The sequence below is a fragment of the Notolabrus celidotus genome, chromosome 7 (assembly GCF_009762535.1).
Source record: "Notolabrus celidotus isolate fNotCel1 chromosome 7, fNotCel1.pri, whole genome shotgun sequence".
Taxonomy (NCBI): Eukaryota; Metazoa; Chordata; class Actinopteri; order Labriformes; family Labridae; genus Notolabrus; species Notolabrus celidotus.
Genome location: NC_048278.1, coordinates 33,890,792 through 33,904,625, shown reverse-complemented (window position 1 = coordinate 33,904,625; position 13,834 = coordinate 33,890,792). Strand labels below are relative to the sequence as shown.

Sequence of the window (13,834 nt, the reverse complement as noted above, 5' to 3'; positions counted from 1 at the left end):
CATTACCTGCACAAATGTGTGCTAACAAGGAGCTTAGGAGGGTGGCATGCTAGTTGTAGGCTGTCTTAATAAACACAAAGGTCGGTTTTACTCCCCACGTCTGCAGATTTGAAGATCTAGTGGATGATTTTTATTTGTCATGGATAAGTGCTAGCGCTAGTTAGCATAGCTACATAGCTACATGTCGTAGCTGTACCAAGACACACATCTACATACTGACAAATAAAACAACAAGAAACACTAAATCTGTGACCAATCCTTCAGAAAAGGTACTGCTGCCTTTCTGGCAGAGGTCTGTTTTACTCCCCACGTCTGCAGATTTGAAGATCTAGTGGAGGATTTTTATTTGTCATGGATAAGTGCTAGCGCTAGTTAGCATAGCTACATAGCTACATGTCGTAGCTGTACCAAGACACACATCTACATACTGACAAATAAAACAACAAGAAACACTAAATCTGTGACCAATCCTTCAGAAAGGTCCTGCTACAGGCGCCTCTCTGTCAGGATCAGATTCTGGATCAGATTCAGAGGGTTGAAGTAACGCGGGTCTGTGAGCAGCCGTGTATATTCAGCCAACATGTAAACATTAGATCAACGTGCTGGACAGCCGAGGCACATCCACTTCCTGAGGGGGCGTGGTCAGAGAGAAAACAGAGTGTTCTGAGGAGGACTGAAGAAAAGGACTTTTCAGGCAGACCAAAATCTGATTTCAAAGTGTTTTTTTGAGCATAAACTTTAAAGACATGTTTTGGGGACCTCTTAGACCAATATATATTGATGAAAAAAGCGTGATATGTCACCTTTAAATTCTGCATTGATTTCAAAATATTATTACTAACTTACAAAGCTCTACACAATCTGGCTCCCCAGTACATCCCAGACCTTCTCACTAGGTATAACCCTGCCCGTCCTCTCAGATCAGACGACATGGGCTTGTTGGGCCTTTTAATGAAATGTTTTAAAGAAACAGAGATCACTTTGTTTTTCAAATGGAAACATTAAACCTGGGAAGAACTGCACATTTGTTTAAGCTCTCATTTCAATCATACGCATTACAGTTTCTTTAGTTTGGAAGTCAGCAATACGAATATAACATAATAATCAAAACAGTCAATGTTTGTGTTGTTCTACTTGCTCATCGGGGACTTTTCTTTACAGAAACAACATGTTTCCTGTTTTTATTTCTGCAGTTCCAACGAAAAGTTAAGTTTCCAGGTTCCCTTGAACAGATCTTTGTTCCCTGGAAAATTCCTGCAACTTGAATTCATAAGCTTCTAAATTCCTATCTAGTCTGTCAACACCAGCTACCAGAACAACAAAGTAAACCATTAGTGTTGTTGTCTTTTTTGTTTTTTTCTTCATCTAAACATTGTTTCATAAATTCTCACATGGACTTGCTCCACCGCCTCTCAGGGAATATATAAAACCTAAATCTAGTGACAGAACTGCAACCAGAGCCGGCACTAGAGGAGATGTGTGATACCATATAGGCGTACTACATTTAGTCAGGTCCAGTGAATACCACAAGCTCATCATGCCCAGTACTTCTACTATTTTTGGCCATAATTCCTTTCGTTTTGCAGCAGCTGACGACTGGAATATCTTTCTCAAACTTTCAACTTTGACTCCACTCCAACCTTCAGGCTTAAAACTTCAACAGATTGTAGTTGACTGTTGCTCCTGCTGATCGCTTTGGACTTTACTTTCTTACACCTCGCGCACATTGCTTCTTACTTGTTCACTTTTGTTCTATTTTATGTTTATATGTCTATTTGTGACTGTAGTTTACATGTGTATGTGTTCCTGTTGGCGCCTCTCGGCCAGGTCATGTTTGTAAATTTTTAAAACTCGTCTTAAAACCCATTTTTATTCCTTGGCTTTCAACCCTGCATGAGACTCTGCTCCTGTTTTAGTGTTTTATGGCTTGTTTTTATTTATTGTTTTTATTGTTTTATTATCCTGTGTTTTAATTGTTTTTATGCCTGCTTTGTTTGTCTATTTATGTACAGCACTTTGTCCCGGGTGTGGTCGTTTTAAGGTGCTTTATAAATAAAGTTGAGTTGAGTTGAGTTGAGTTGAGTAAATGAGAACTGGTTCTTTAACATTTTTTACCTCTTAAAATAAATAAATAAATAAAATATGTGCTGTCTGTTAAGGGAGGGGAGGTCTGGAACAAAATATCAGTTGCAATAGGAGAATGCCCCACTTACCCCACATTCACAACTTCAGGTCTGCAATCACTAATCTAAATCCATTGCTGACTCTCTCCCTGTCTCTCTCTCACTCTGTGTGTTTGCATGTGTGTGTGTGTGTGTGTGTGTGTGTGTGTGTGTGTGCGCGCGTGTGTGTTATTCTGCAGGTTTTATGTATGCATTTTCACTTGTGTGTTATTCTGATATGTTGGTCCATGTTTATTCGGTCCAACTCCAGACATGGGTATCTCTCGATTATGCTGAACGGCACTTTAATGCATTTATTTGCACTTTTGTACAACTTTTATGTGCTCTTGTGATGTGCTGTTGTTTTCATTGTCATGCTATCATGATGTATTGTTTCCATCTGTTATTTATCTTTAGTGTTTGTTATGAACTCTGTTTTGACCTGCCGGGGACTACGGATGAAAATTAGCCTTATGGCTAACTCTGGCATGTTTACATGGATGCTACGCTGAAATGTTAATTAATATGCACTGTCCCTTTAAATAAATAAATAAGATAAGATAAATACATTTTTGCCTTTATTGATAGGACCACTGAGGAGAGGAAGGCGGTGTGAGGAGGAGAGAGTTGTGGCTCCGCTCGCACCTGACAGGGAGTTTCAAAGACCGCCAGGCTCTCAGCCAAAACCTGTTGAAGCCTGACATCTACTGGTGCAGCTCAGACTTTGAGCTGTTATCACTGCAGGCTGGTGTTTGGTGCAAATACTTCCAACACTAGTTCAAAGACGAAAGTAAGGTCAGACTAAAGGTTTGTGTTTCTGTCAAATGTTGTCATTTATTTCTTTTGTTTTAAGTTTTACTTTTGTGCATTGCCTTTACACTGCTTGGCAGTACCTGCATCCGAATGGACTTGAAGCACTTTGTTCCTCTTACTGATCTTGTTTCCTCTTGTCTAGATCTTTGCTTGTGTTGTTCTTGTTCTCGTATGTACGTCGCTTTGGATAAAAGCGTCTGCTAAATGATACTGTAACATTGTTAAGTTTTTATTTTTGGGGCTCTTACACCTTTATTTTTAGAGAGGAGAGGACAGTGGATAGTGTAGGAAACTGGGAGAGAGTGGGGGGAATGATATGCAGGAAAGAGGCCAGCTCAGAGCAGCCAGGATCAGCTGGGTCCAGCATAGAGAGAACTACATACAAACAACAGGTTACAGAGCGTTTCTGTGGTTGAATTTCTGCTCATTTGGACAGTATTCCATTACTTTTGTGCTTTAATCATCACTGAGTATTGTGCATAACTATAAAATTTTGTTTTTGCAGGTTTAGATGAGTTTAATATGAATAATTTGGCTCTATTTTGTTGTCCTGTTACCTTCTGACACAGTGATCATCTTAAAGTCCTGTTGTAGTCGTCCTGGATCACTGCTATGTGGCTGTTTGTAGCTTACATCTATAATCGATGAGTATTTCTGATCTAAACGATCTTTAAAAGGTCAGGAGTCTGTATATGGTGCTTTATTTTGAAATTGGCGGATGTTGCATGCGATCCTCGTGCCGGACTTCCTGTCCAGTTCGTTCTTTTCTGTGCTGAACGACGCGTGCTGGGCGCCGTCGAAAATAGACTCGAAGCGTATCTCTGGCAAAGGGGTGCGGGGCCACGCTCCCGAGACGGAGCTGCGGCGCGCCCTGTGTACACATGAGTAGTGACTAGAATGGGAACGTATTGGCTGAAACCAAGCGTGCCGGACTCGGCCCTGGTGGTGAGGCTTTCAGCAGTGTGTCTGCCCCCCGGTGGCTGGCTGCGATATAGGTCAAAAAATCAGTCTAACTTTAAAAAATAAATACACATCGTACGAATGTTTCTCACATCCGTATGCTGTGGTAACATGTAGTTAGTATTTGACTGTTTTGTGTCCAAGGCCTCTTTTTTCTGAAAAGTTTCTTTTTCGTTAGTTATTAGAGTTTAAAAAAACGAGGTTTTACTTCCTGGTTTCCTTTAATTCACAGCCGCCGTGGAGTGAAACTTCAAAGAACACACAGCGTCTTGTGACGCTACGCTGTAGGGCAGAGCTTGTTACAGTGGCTTCACAGACTCTGGCTGCACAATGGCGGCGCCCAGGAGCGGGATTTTTTGGCTTCAGAACCGTACAACGGGAAGAGGCGGAGCAGCGCTGTCCATTTTTATTTACAGTCTATGGTTGCAACGTGTGTGTCGCGCAGGCGTAATGTGACGCTGCGCATCCTGTGTAAATTGGGGGTTGGGCTAAGTCCGCGCCCAAATATAGTCATTTATTATGAATTTAAAAATATAATTTATGGTCTCTTTATGTAGGACTTTATTTATCAGTATAACCCTAGCCTATGTAAAGGTGTGTGTGCGCTTGTGTGTGTGTGTGTGTGTGTGTGTGTGTGTGTGTGTGTGTGTGTGTGTGTGTGTGTGTCTCCATACCGACGTTGGCGATGTACAGCTTGTTGTTGAGGATGAGCGCCACCACCGCCGTTGCTCCTCCCGAAACCTCCTGCTCCAGCTCCTTCAGACGCTCCTGCACCTTCTGACTCTGAGAGGAGTGGTGGAATGACACGTTCTGACCAACAGAGGAGGAGAGGTGGAGGCAGAAGCAGAGAGGAGGAGAGTTAATAAAAAAACATGAAGAGAGAGGGATGGTATAGGGAAGAAAAGAGGAAATGAGACAAATGATAAAAGAGGAGGTGTGAAACGAAAGAGCGTGAGACGTGAGATGAGATGAAAGGAGAGTGGGAACAAGAGGAGAGGGAGGAGTGGAGGAGGAGGAGGACGAGGAACAAGAAAACACGCAGGAGGTGAGATGAGAAAGGATAAGGGATGAGTAAGAGCGCAGGAGATATGAAAGAGAGCATGAAAGAGGTAAAGATAAGCAGACACGAGAAAGTGTGAGAACAGAGAAAGAGAAAGATTAGAACGGGATGTTCTTAATGAAGCAGCTCAGGAAACAAACATCACCTCACACAAACACCCACACCGGCAATATCATCAGGGTATAAGCGTGTGTGTGTGTGTGAAGAAGCAAAGCAGAGAGGAGGAGATGTGGCACAAAGAAAGAGGGATGATGGAGGAGGAGGAGGAGGAGGAGGAGGGGGGCAGATGAACAGGGAGAGCTGGATCCAGGGAAGGGGAACTGAGACCGGCTTATCTAATGAAACAGGCTGATGAGCCCAATTAGAAACATAACAAGCTCGTTCTCCAATGACTGAGCATGAGCTCACTCTAATGCCCAAATCTGCGGTTGCCATGGGAACCGAAAGAGAACTCCTCGACTCAATTTTCAGCTTGATGTGTCAATATGCCCAGGATGGTGTGTGTGAGAGAGTGTGTGTGTGTGAGTGTGTGTACCTCATTATGTGGGAGGAGGTAGTTGGACAAGTGAGCTTTCTCAGCCAGAGCGTCGTCGATTGTCTCAAAGTAGCTTTTCTCCACCACGTCGAAGGCCTGCAAGGACACCGACACAAATATCTGGATGACACAGTTTGGAGAATGTCCACAGTATACAGGAAGTGACATACGAACACCTTCAGGGGGATGAATCAAGATCTGCTGCACCCTGATGGTGTTTATTCTGCCAAAACTACCTCAGAACTCTATATTATTCTGCTTGTTGTTCAGCCAATCAACTACCTGAACACATTATGAATGGAAAGATATACATTAGTTTTTATAAGGCGGTTATTTTTCCACCTGAAGGATATAGTTTTTATTATTTTATTAATTTTAACTGTTTATTTTATGTAGTTATTAATTTATCTTTTAATGTATCTACTCAGTTTTATTGATATTTTTAGCCTTAATTTTAGTTTCAACTCTTATCCTTCCCCTTTATAATGTATTCATTTTAACTATCTATATTCCTATTATTAAGACTTTCTTATTTGCCACTGCCTTCCTATCTTAGATTATTTTAACCCACTTTAAATTAAAATTTTAAAGTAATTTTTAATATATTTCTAATTTTCCTTTTCTTTTCTGTTTTATTATATTTGTCATTTTAATTGTGTTCTTTTATGTTTGTCTGAATGTCTCCAATGCTTTTAATGTTTTAATGTAAAGCCCATTGAGTTGCCCTCGTGTATGAAATGCGCTATACAAATAAAGCTGCCTTGCCTTGCCTTGCCTAAGAAGCCTTTTTTGTTTAATTAAACACCAAAGACTGCATTTTGGCTAGAAATGTGCAGTCTTTGGATCCTGTGTGTATGTGTATGATCCACTCTCCACATGCAGAGTTCTTTGTTCTGTTTTTTGTTAATAGACAAAGTCCTAATTTTTCCCCACGCTGAAAGAGTTAAAGTCTATCTCTTACCTGTCCAAAAATACAACTACAATAAATCTTGTGTTTTGTAGCTGTTAATATGGGTATGGTGTAATGACACTAACACGCACTGACCTGTGTGAGGATCCTGCGGACGTCATTGTCTGTGTGACTGGAGTTGAGCTGTCCCAGTAACAGCTCAGCTGTCAGACACTGGGAGGCGAAGCTGGCTACTCTGCTGCCGTCATACCCGTTAAACACCCCGTACAGGAAGCAGCCATCCTCGCCTCTGATTGGTGGAGAAGAAACAAAAGAAACAAACATATGACTTGTGGTTTACTTTGAGAAAAAAAAGGCAATAAAGAAAACATAACTTGTGATAAGCTCTTAGGACTGTCAGGAGTTTTGTGTACTTCGATTTTAAAGAGTGGCCTGAAGCTGTTATTCTTCAAGCTCTGACTACATTCTAAAACTTTAATGTTAAGTATCCTTAAAAGTTGAATTATAAAGCATTAATGTCACAGATCACTGCACCTAAAAGATTCAGTCTGTACTAAATGCTTTACTTACAGCGATGTGACTGTTTGTCAGTCAACAAACATCAGACACTAACAACATGTTATGTAAATAAACCTGTGTTTGGAAAAGGGGATTTGTTTACACGTGATTTGGAACGCAATCCTGAACGGTGACAGAGAAAACCTGCTGAACACATTTCTGTGATTGAGCTTCTGCTGCTAGTGATTCACTTTAGCCTCTGCTGAATGATGTCAGAGTAAAGAGGAATACTAATGGACAGAAAATAAGATAACATCAACTTATGATAAGGTGAATCTTGTGATTTAAGATCAAATGAAGGTGACAGACCAATAGTTTGTAAATCTCCATTTCTAGTTGCACCAAGACCAGCCTTTTGGACATCTTTAGGCAGAGTTTCCTCCACTGTTATCACTCATTTCCATTTTTTCCTGTATGTTTTTTTCCATTTTTGTTTTTCAAATGTTATCATTCTATTGTTCCCACCTCATTCTTCTTGAAACACTTTGTAATATCCAGGTAATCTTACCTGAACCGGAGGTGTCCGTCCTCATTAGTGTGGCTCTGAGTTCCTTTCCCATCAGGACCGTACACACAGTTCGGTGCTGAGCCGACCCCGCACATCTGACACAGGGGGAGGTCATCGGTCCAGCTCTGATGCTGTCATGGTGGACAAATACATCGATAACAAATTATAAAAATGTCATGTTGTATTCAGTCTTGCTTGTTGCTGTAAATAATCTTTGTTTTACCCTGCTTTGGTTTCATGGTACACCAGCACTGTGACTGACAGTGTGCGTAATGTGGAAGTGTGCGTAATGTGGAAGTGGTTGTGAGCGAGGCAGGTTTGGAGAGGCCCATAAAGCGCTTCGCTCATTTGATAAACAACTCCCTTCACACAAGTTCATCATAGACGTTGCAACATTATGGATATGAGGAATATTTAATCTAATATTATCTAATATTCAGTTTGCACTTTGTGTTTTGAGGGAGACTACAGTCATGGCCAAAAGTTTTGAGAATGACACAACTATTATTTTTCACAAAGTCTGCTGTTTCAGTTTTTATAATGGCAATTTGCATATACTCCAGAATGTTATGAGGAGTGATCAGCTCAACTGCAATTAATTGCAAAGTCCCTCTTTGCCTTGAAAATGAACTTTATCACCAAAAACACATTTCCACTGCATTTCAGCCCTGCCACAAAAGGACCAGCTAACATAATTTCAATGACACACAGGTGTCACACACATTAACACAGGTGTGGGTGTTGATGAGGACAAGGCTGGCGATCAATCTGTCATGATTGAGTGACTGGACACTTTAAAAGGAAGATGGTGCATGACACCATTGTTCTTCATCTGTTAGCCATGGTTACCTGCAAGGAAACACGTGCAGCCATCATTGCATTGCACAAAAAGGGCCTAACAGGGAAGTTTATAGCAGCGAGTAAGATTGCACCTCAGTCAACCGTCTATCGAATAATCAAGAACTTCAAGGAGAGAGGTTCAATTGTTGCCAAACAGGCTCCTGGGCGCCCAAGAAAGTCCAGCAAGCGCCAGGACCGTCTCCTGAAGGTGTTACAGCTGCGGGATCGGGCCACCACCAGTGCAGAGCTTGCTCAGGAATGGCAGCAGGCAGGTGTGAGTGCATCTGCACGCACAGTGAGGCGAAGACTTTTGGAGGAAGGCCTGGTGTCAAGGAGGGCAGCAAAGAAGCCACTTCTCTCCAGTAAATACATCAGGGACAGACTGATATTCTGCAGAAGGTACAGGGACTGGACTGCTGAGGACTGGGGTAAAGTCATTTTCTCTGATGAATCCTCTTTCCGATTGTTTGGGGCATCTGGAGGAAGGCTTGTTCGGAGAAGACGAGGTGAGCGCTACCATCAGTCCTGTCTCTTGCCAACAGTGAAGCATCCTGAGACCATTCATGTGTGGGGTTGCTTTTCGGTCAAGGGAGTGGGCTCTCTCACAATCTTGCCTAAAAACACAGCCATGAATAAAGAATGGTACCAGAACGTCCTCCGAGAGCAACTTCTCCCAACCATCCAAGGGCAGTTTGGTGATGAAGAATGCCTTTTCCAGCATGATGGAGCACCTTGCCATAAAGCAAAAGTCATAACAAAATGGCTCGGGGAACAAAACATTAAGATTTTGGGCCCTTGGCCAGGAAACTCCCCAGATCTTAATCCCATTGAGAACTTGGTCTTATTCTCAATTTGTGGAGCTGAGCTCAGTTAGAAGCTCACACAGGTATGAGGTCTGAAGGGACTCGTGAGAAATCTTACAGCAGAGAAGCCAGTCAGTGAGTCTGTGGCTACACCTTTTTCAGTGCGTACATGTTGTTTGCGTCTTTCACTGCATAGTCAGGAAGTAGAACTGAAACTACATTCACTACATAGTACTCTTTCAAAGGTTTCAAAACAAACCTTTATTGTTTTACATTTTGTGACGTTTAATCAAATGAAAGACTGTCATTCCGGTTATAATATGTTTCGTCTTGAGCTGTATTCATAGACTGTATAAAATATGAACGTAGTATCCGTGACGTCACCCATCTGTTCCTTAAAAACACACTCAAATGAACACTTTAGTGCAAGTTTTTAACTTAATACAAGTACTTCAACATCCTCAAAGTAGCTGCAAATGCACACTGTCCATGTTCTCCTGCCACTGGAACAACAGTCTGTGCGTCTCAAACATCGCAGCTCCTCTCTGGTCTTCTGGCAGCCTCCTAATGAGGTCTGCCACAGTCTGTCCAAACCGCACATATTCATCAGTCCCCATCAATAGTGTCTGCTGCAACTGGAGTCTACGCTCCTCCAGTTGCTCCAGTTGCTCCAGCCGCACTTGCACAGCCTGATCCTGCTCCTTTCTCTTCCTCTTTCCTCTAGAGGCTAGAGGAGATTGCAGATTGGGCAGTGGGGATGACTGGGAGGGAAGGGCAGCAGGCAACGGAGAGGGCGCAGGTGTTGGCCGGTGCAGGACAGTCGTACAGATGAGGGTACCTCCTCACTTCCTCGCACAGTCTCTCGTCGGCTTGGTCCATGGTTAAATCGGTGAAAGGTTGTGAATGGTGGCGATACCGGAAATGTTATAAATGCAGGAAATACAATGTCGCCGAGCGGACCAATCACAGCCGAGCGCTACACGTCGATTCGACGCGTAGTTACATTTTGGAGGAGGTGCGCGTCAACTACGTCCGTAGGCCTCTGCGTAGGTACGCGAGCTACTCAGACTCACGGCGTAGGCTACGCCGTAGCACCTACGCAGAAGTATAAATCAGCCTTAAGAGCTGTTTTGAAGCAAATCGACGGCAGCAGCCATATTGGTAATGCGGAACTCAACTAGGTAGATTGTGACGTAGTGTGAGTCTCTTAGCCAATGGCTGTGTGTTCCCGACCAGGAGTCACGTCAGTCATGTCCTTATTTGGGCAAAACTCATAATCTTAATATCTTCTTAACCGTCATGTTAGAAAAAAATTCACCCCCCGTACAGTGTGTGCCATTAGAGAGATTAGCGTTGTAGGGCCAAGCCGTTTTTTGAACCAGGCTGTAAACATGTTTATTAATGCTGCAAAGATCGTCTTTTTCCCATTCATATCTATGTGGTTTCCGGTGTTTCTGCAGCCAGCCTCAAGCGGATTTTCGATGTATTGCAGTTTATATCACTTTCGCATTGGCTTCATCGTTTGAGACCGGAGTTTGCCGCTTGGCTGTATTGCTTATCCTCCTGCATTTATTTTTTTGTTTTTGACTGTTCCACTGTATCTTAATCATTGTTTTTTTTTTTTTTTGAAGTAATATTGAGTATTTCAGCAGTAGGGGTGTGTCACCACAGAGAAAACATTTTCTGGAACAGGACAATTCATTTTAAGCATACATTATTGTACTTTTTCGCATTGGACCACATCAAATATTAATTTTGCTTGATTTCCTTTTGTATGTTCTTGTCGTTTTTCTGATAAATTCAACATTTTAATTGCACAATAAGCACTCAGAGTTGCTCTGTATAAATGGTGCACCTCCTATCTTGCAGATATTACTTGTTGCTCTTTGTGAAGCACTTTAAGACCATTTCAAGTGGACATTATATGTCAATAAATCTCCTGTCTTGTCTTATATAATAACCATGCTGTGTTGCTGTATATATCAGGTTGACACTACAGTGCTTGCTTCAGGCAGGCCACAGGGAAAACATAGTGTTCTTCTGTCACTTGTATTGAAAGGTAAATGATGTGTACTGACCTAAATAAACAACACAGACTAAACCGGAAGCACAATTTAACACTTTAAAGACATAAACAAACAACCTTTAAACAATACATTTAAGCTAATTCTACTTAATGAGCATCAATGTAAATGAACCATCCACACCCTCAGCTGCTTCACACAGAGAGTTCAGAGGGATACTCCCAGCGTTATTAAGTTAATACCAGTCACAGAGTTATCCTCTGATAATGTAACATACACTAACGACTAACAATAATCCAGATTATCTCCAGATTAAAGTTTGTGAAGCTAACTGTTAGCAAACCACAGCATCACATCAACAGAGTAAGCTAGCGTTAGCATCAATGAACGGAGCTAAACGAGGCAGAAAAGAACAAAACCAACAAAGTCGACCCCGGAGGAAACAAAAGACCCCACAGCGCCCTCATAGTGAAGTGTAACAACAACTTTACACAGTCGAGAAAGTGATAAAAAGCTGAGTTTTCACTCACGCTCTGCATCAAATTCCGACGCTGGGCCGCCATGTTGGACGGTGCACGGTGCGTTCAAGGACTCATGGCACGGTCGGAATTACAAGTATCGAGGTGATAAAGACACCTGTTAATGCATTAAGTTAAAATATTGAATCATATAATCACATAATACAGAACATTCATTATTTAAACGCTTTGATGAAGAGATGCCAGATACATATTGAATTAATTAGGCTTTCACTTCTCAGTAAGGATCGAGAAATCTCAATTCTTTCAAAGGGTTTAGACCAGTGGTGTCCAAACTTTTTTCAAAGAGGGCCACAAATGATGTTGTCAGAATACCTCAGGGCCAGAGGCTCCTACTGAGACTTGGGAATCACAAAGTTATATATGAAATATGTATTTAATAACAATTATTTTATTTTTTTTCTCAATAAAGCAATAACTAGGTAGTCCTCAGTTCTGCACAAGCCATGTAAACATTAGCAAACTTTATCTTCTTCTGGAGGAAAATGTTTTTCATCAGGGTTGAAAAATATTGTCTTGTTATTTTTCTATGGCAGGATCACGATCTGGATTTCATCACACTTCTTTTTCATGTTGTTTTTAAGACTTTTCTGACCAGCAGACAACATTTTTAGAACTAAATAATTGTTTTCCTGCGCTCTGAACATTTTTTATGCATCAAATTTTGCCTTTTCTGTACGATTTCATAATTTTGATCTTGTCTTGTGTCCTCTTTTGTGCCTTCTGAACTTTCAGTGTTCATCAAGAACATTTTCACATCATAATAAAAACATTAATTTTAAAACCTTGTCTGGATTGACTTTAGTTTTGTTTGTACGCTTGAAAGAATCTGCAAATGTACAGATGATTCAGAAGGTGGTTAATTTCTGTGCTATAAATAGCACTTCTTAAGATGGAAGCTTGGGGCCATAAATAAATGGACCTTGGGCTGCGATTGGCCCCCGGGCCGTACTTTGGACATGCCTGGTTTAGACGGTGCACAAAATCAGTAAAAGCAGAATTTCTGGTGCCTTATAATTCAGCTTTCATACGATTCATTCATGCTGGGGGTTGCAGCATTCGTCTTGATGACAGAAAAATAATAAATAAGCTCATCAGAAAGGCTGGTTCTGTAATTGGGATTACCCCTGACTCTCTTGAGGTTACATTGGAGAAGATACGTAGGACTAAATTGAAAACTTCTGACCTTCGAAGGCAATCCCCTGCACAATGTTTTTAATGGACTGAGAAGACATCACTGCACTTGCTTTTAAGTTGCTTTTAAGTTGTTCACTCCTGTCATATGTTTGTATTGTATTGTTCTGTTTCTAGGTTTCTCTGTATGTCCTCTCTGTTTTTTGTTTTGTTTTTATTTATTGTCATGCCGCCTGTGTTGCCTTTTCACCCAGGTCGTTATTGCAAATGAGAATTGGTTCTCAATTGACCTACCTGGTTAAATAAAGGTTAAATAAACTCCTTCAGTGAGCAACTGGTGATGCTGCAGTGCTCCACAGAATGTCTTAGAAGGTCCTCTGTTCCTGCAGCAGTCAGATTTTTTAATGAACATTTGTAGTTATGGATCTGACCCATAGCTGTTAATTAGGCCTCAAATGGTGTGACTGTGTTATTTGTTTATTTGTCATGTTTTTGTGACTGTACTGTCTTGTTGTTTTTGATTCTGTGAACAGACCCTTGTGGCATATTAATTTCCTCCACAGGAGATCAATACAGTTCTCTAATCTAATCTAATCTAATCTAATCTAATCTAATCTAATCTAATCTGATACATTTGTATCTACTTTTTATGTCATTTCTCTTTTTTTCATGTGGTGTTCATTATTTAAATTCTACAATCACTGAATCTAAGCAAAATTTCCGACTGAACTTTAAGGCAGCATCTGAATTACTTGTCTGATTTCACGTTTTAAATTTTATTTTCATATTATAAATGTTTTGAAGCTTCTGTGCAATCATATTAATTTAAATAATATCTTATTTCGTCATTTTGTTCAATAAAAAAAAGAGGGGAAATCAACTCAAAACATTCACCACTTCCGTGTTGCCAATATGCGAAATTCCTTGAACAGTATCTCCACCTTATGGACACATTTGGAACTAGAGAAGTGAACTGACACTGCCTTTT

The 13,834-nt window shown here is 41.1% G+C and overlaps 1 protein-coding gene across 2 annotated transcripts in view; it reads right to left on the bottom strand.

Moving 5' to 3' along the window:
• tab1 (TGF-beta activated kinase 1/MAP3K7 binding protein 1) overlaps positions 1-11,774 on the bottom strand; it is a 34,172-nt gene extending 22,398 nt beyond the window's left edge. For both annotated transcript variants that reach the window (XM_034687499.1, XM_034687500.1), the window contains exons 1-5: positions 11,704-11,774; positions 7,507-7,637; positions 6,576-6,729; positions 5,531-5,626; positions 4,610-4,745 (exon numbers count right to left, since the gene is read on the bottom strand). In XM_034687499.1, the coding sequence (XP_034543390.1) occupies positions 4,610-4,745; positions 5,531-5,626; positions 6,576-6,729; positions 7,507-7,637; positions 11,704-11,736 (550 nt within the window). In that variant the 5' untranslated portion in view covers positions 11,737-11,774. The remainder of the gene's footprint in view (positions 1-4,609; positions 4,746-5,530; positions 5,627-6,575; positions 6,730-7,506; positions 7,638-11,703) is intronic.
• Between the last annotated feature and the right edge of the window lie 2,060 nt (positions 11,775-13,834).